Below are 4633 nucleotides of genomic sequence, written 5' to 3' on the forward strand. Positions count from 1 at the left end.
TCCACTTCCCTGACTTGGACGGCCTTTCTCTCCCCACCCTCCTTCCGTTACGGTCCAGGGCGGGAGCGAAGGGTGAAGGGCGCTTTAAGTTGTCAGTCTGGGAAAGAAGCCGGCCGGCCTGGGTGAGCTACAGGTAGAGGGCCAGGGGAGGCCCAAGGAGGCTGCTGACTGCAGGGCCGGGGTGCAGCCGAATTCCCGCCGGCAAACAGTGAGACCCAGAATTCCGGAGAGCGGATGCTTTCGGAGGAAGGAGCACTTTCACCTATTCCGAGGGGCCTTCACACCTACTGTCTCCCTAGATCCCACATTTGGGTGACCTAACCCGTAGGAGCCACGGCCCACAACTCATTCTTAAATTCTGCCCCACAGCACAGAATCAAGTTGTCCCTTGAGGACTAACTGAAAACTTTTGGGTGTACCGCCTTCCCAGTGCCCATCAATTCTCCTAAACAGTAGCAGCAATCCTTTGCTCCAAGGTGCTGGAACTGATCACACATGTGATAAGGACATTCTCTGCACGCAAGTCCCCAGGTGTGAGCAGCAGAGGAAGAAGGGGTTCGATCAAATGATGAGAGTGAGAACAGCCACGGACAGAGCAAGAGACCTTAAAAATAATTCAGAATTCAGGTATTGACTTCAGACACATTTTATTATAATCTTAATACAGTCTACATAAATTTGAACTTGTATTTATTTGGGTTCAGTTATAACATAGCATAATAAAAATCAAAGCACTGGTCCTCTGAAATAAAGCAGGCAATCACCATTCAATAAACACACTTGATTTATTTTGTATAAAAGGGTTAAGTTTACAACTAAACTTTTATAAAAAGTTTAGCATGAATAAGTACATCATTACACTTTTAATGCAGAAATATACATCTCTGCCACTATACAAGAAAACTCTAATTAAAGAGTTCACAAGGTTTCACTCAATATATATATATATATTTATGTATAAATATATACACAGCATTCAGTAGGCTTGAGTCAATAAGGTAATTTCTGACCAAAAGACTTCATTTAAGTAACTGAATACTGACTCCTTCTGGTATTCACGCTCCACCTTTGAAAAAAGGCAAAGTCTGCTTAGATTGGGCAATTCCTTGTGATTTTAACGTTTTCGCTCCCCATGGTGGGAATAGTATATAAAGAAAACCTTCCAACTGCAGAAAGGGCATTTAAAAGTCTTTTTCATAAATAACGAATATCACAGTCCAGGACAGAGAACACCCTGGGAAGATGATCATTCTTAGTTTTCCTTCCATTTGTTTTTCTTTTTAAAAAGGTCCATTCAATTTGTCCTCCCGGTGAAATGGTTGAAAAATAAGTTCAGCGCCTTAAAAGATCCTGTGGATTTGTTGTTGCTGTTGTGCAAAAAGAAAAAAAAAAGAATAAAAAGAAAAAAAAAAGTTATGAACACCTGCAAAAGATCGGGAGAGAAAGGCATGTTTAGGAGAATGTAACCCAAGGGCAGAGGCCGGCAGACTGGCGCCGAGGAAGCCACAGTTTGAACATTTAACCAAACACTGGGAGATTGGGCAAACCCTGGCGTCCAGATGCAATGCACACACTGGGCCTCAAGACAGCACAAATTAAACATGAAAATAGCAGAGACTCAAGGGAAAAACTTCCCAACCCAATCTCCTATTTGGATCTCCAACAGCAGTGTTCACAGGCGCCAGTCTGCTTCTTGTAACAATTATTTGATTGAAAACAGCCCTTTAGTTAACAGATAGGGAAGTCTGCGATCCCAAAGCAAAGGGGCTAAGGCACAGGGTAGCAGTCCTCAGCTAGTCCAGAGAATCCCAGAGAACTGCAGTTTTAGGGAAGGAGGATCACTATGGAATTTGTGGCGATAAGATTAATTACAGTGGAGGTTAGTACCTCATAGTACTGGAGAATAGTGGGAAGAACCAGGGCATTGCATTCGCTACAAAAGCCAATAGACACTCCTTAGCCACCGCCAAGGTAAGTTACTGGCGTCATTTTTTTCTTTTCTTTTCTAAGGAAAATGTTCTGTGATCTTGAGGAAGCAGAGTGACAAGCCCCTTCACATCTGGCGAGAAAAGGTAGTGCCCTTCACACAGTGAAATAAACATGGGTTTACTAAATCAAACATTTTGCAGATACACAAGCAACATGGCCCAAGCAAATTACAAAAAACGCATGCACTTGTGCGAGCACACAACACACACACACACACACACACACACATTAAGAGGCACAAGCAACACTCACCATTTATTCAGCCACAGAGTGCTTTGCTGTCATTTGACATTAACTCAGAAGGGAATTCAGAAGCCTGGAGAGGAAATGGATAAAAGGCACGAGGTTAGACAATCTTAAGGAGAAAGGATCTCGTATTAAAATTATTATCATTAAAGTACTCCACAGAACAGCAAGTTCCCTTAAACACGTTTATGCTACAATTCAGACTCATGCATTAACATGTCAGAACTTATTAGCGATTTCACACACGGCTCGATCTAGAGCAATTTTTGAGAAAATAAAGTTAATTAGCTCACGTGTAAGTCACGGTCTTGACAATGGACCGACTAGTGACAGCCCTGACGATCGCTGGAGTGTGGGGCGGCAGAGAGAGGGCATCAGGGGCAGTCTTACCTGCAAGGATAGGATGCTGATGTCCGTGTTTAGGGTGGTCAGCGGCGTCCTGGACGCCTGGTTCTGTCCCGGTCTCTGGTGGTGCAGGCTAACAATAGTGGGGTGCGAGTCCAGGGCGATCTGCAGGTCCAAGATGTAGTCGATGACGTGCTGCAGGATTTCCATCTTGCTCACCTTCTTGTTCTGGGGGATGCTGGGCACCAGCTCCTTGAGCTTGGAGTAACAGTCGTTCATGTTGTACAGCAGGCTCATCGGGTCGTCCACCGGGGTTTTGCTCCGGGAGATGCCCAGGCTGTGGTCTGACAGACTGTTTTTCCTAACGGACCTCACTGGACTGAAGGCTTTCATGCTGACCGCAGTGGAAGGAGAGACCGGGAGGGAGCGGGCTGCCCTGGAGCTCAGGCCGCCGCCGCCGCCTGCTGAGCTGGCTGCGCTCGGCACCAGGATCTGCTCAGAATGAAGCGCGAGCCCGGCGGGGCGGCTTTTATCCGCCCTCGCCGGGGCCACACGCTCGGTCTTCCCTTCGTCTCCATTGGCGGAAGGCGGCGAGTCCATCAGACCGAGCGAGCACTCCCATTGGCGGGCGCGGGCGCGGGGCGAACGCTCGGTCCTTCCGCGTTCGCAGCCAATCCCCGCGGGGTGGGCGGGGCGGGCGCGAGCCCAGCTGGGCTGGTAAATAGAGTACTGTAAACGCCGGGCGGGAGGAGGGGGCAGACACCGGGCTCGGAACGGCGACCGTCATTCTCATTCCAAATGCCCGACTGGACGCTCGCTCCGGGGTGTGCACTAGAAGCCTTTCACACCTTGGAGATTTCAGCAGCCCCAAAGTCGGAACGACTAGGGCAAGTTCAGCACATCCTGGGGAAAGTCACCGTTCACTGCAGCCCACGGGATAACGTCCCGAGAAATACAGCAAGCAGTGCAGAAAGAGAAAACGCAAATGAGTGTGCCACTGAAAAGTCACATTTGTAGAGTGAGTTCCATCTTTTAGGATGAGGAAAGCTATGTTTAAGAAAAAACATCCATGCATGCATTAAAGGACGGGTTTAGTGTGGGATTTTGCAAGCTGGAGCAACTGGGTAAGCACTATTGGAAACTCAGTAAAATGAGTACTTATTGGAAACCAAGCCTAACCTTGCCCTGACCTCTGAGGAGCTGTGAGGGGCTTGATACTTACAGGTTTTTTTTTTTTTTTCCAAGAACGAGGGAAGACTATTATAATGATCCTATTAATCGGAAATCATTAGCAGAATTTGCATATTGAAAGTACATTTACATACACTGCCCTTGAAAGGCTGTGGGTCTATGCCCTTCAGTGTAGGTGGCAAAGTAATGTGATTAATTATGCACATGCAGTGATTCCTGATGTCACATTCCAGCACCTACAGTATTTCTAAAACTCTGGGGTGTGCCCCAAGAAACCTTTCACCCTTGGAGATTTCACAAGGCCCCGGTAGGTGGCCTTTAGCCCACTGACATCTTAACACTTATTTTTAAAGAAAATTATGTTATTATGAGGATTGGAATCTTTTGAGTACTGGTACTAGATGGGTTTTCAGGGTTGGTTCGTTTGGCTGTAAATCCTTAAAAACATAGTCTTTTAGTCGAGTTAAAAAACATTCATACTATTGATTCAAATATTTTAATTCACACATAATTCTAGCTCAACTTAGGACCACAAAAATCGTATTCCTCTAGAAAACAATAAACTAGAAACCCCCAGAAAACGTAATATTTGTATCTTGCTTTCTTTTTGTTTCAATCTCCCTGTCCTCTGCATTTCAGAAAGAGGAAGGAGGCTGAACTGGCGACTAGAAGCAAAGCCCAATAATAGGGAAACGGTATTTCTTGCTTCAATTAATGATTAATTCCTCAGCTGGTGGGCCAGGCGGTCTCTAACCTCCACGTGACAGCCATGTGCCCCAGGGCTTCTCTCTTGGGAGGCAGATTTGGTGGCCACCTCACTTTGGAGGATGAAGGTGGAGGATTCCTACCCACGGAGAGAGCT

The 4633-nt window shown here is 46.4% G+C and overlaps 1 protein-coding gene across 2 annotated transcripts; it reads right to left on the minus strand.

Moving 5' to 3' along the window:
* Positions 1–630: 630 nt before the first annotated feature.
* Positions 631–3102, minus strand: Id2 (inhibitor of DNA binding 2). Of its 2 annotated transcripts, none has more exons than XM_015480003.2 (3): positions 2626–3102; positions 2242–2305; positions 631–1423 (listed from the first exon to the last, which is right to left on the minus strand). In XM_015480003.2, the coding sequence occupies exons 1-2, from the start codon at positions 2971–2973 to the stop codon at positions 2249–2251; spliced, it is 405 nt and encodes a 134-aa protein (XP_015335489.1). In that variant the 5' UTR covers positions 2974–3102; the 3' UTR covers positions 631–1423; positions 2242–2248. The 2 variants fall into 2 exon arrangements, with proteins under 2 accessions (XP_015335489.1, XP_015335488.1); XM_015480002.2 differs by having other exon boundaries at positions 631–1367; positions 2626–3101.
* Positions 3103–4633: the final 1531 nt, after the last annotated feature.

This window comes from Marmota marmota, unplaced genomic scaffold (genome assembly GCF_001458135.2).
Source record: "Marmota marmota marmota unplaced genomic scaffold, marMar, whole genome shotgun sequence".
NCBI classification, from domain to species: Eukaryota; Metazoa; Chordata; class Mammalia; order Rodentia; family Sciuridae; genus Marmota; species Marmota marmota.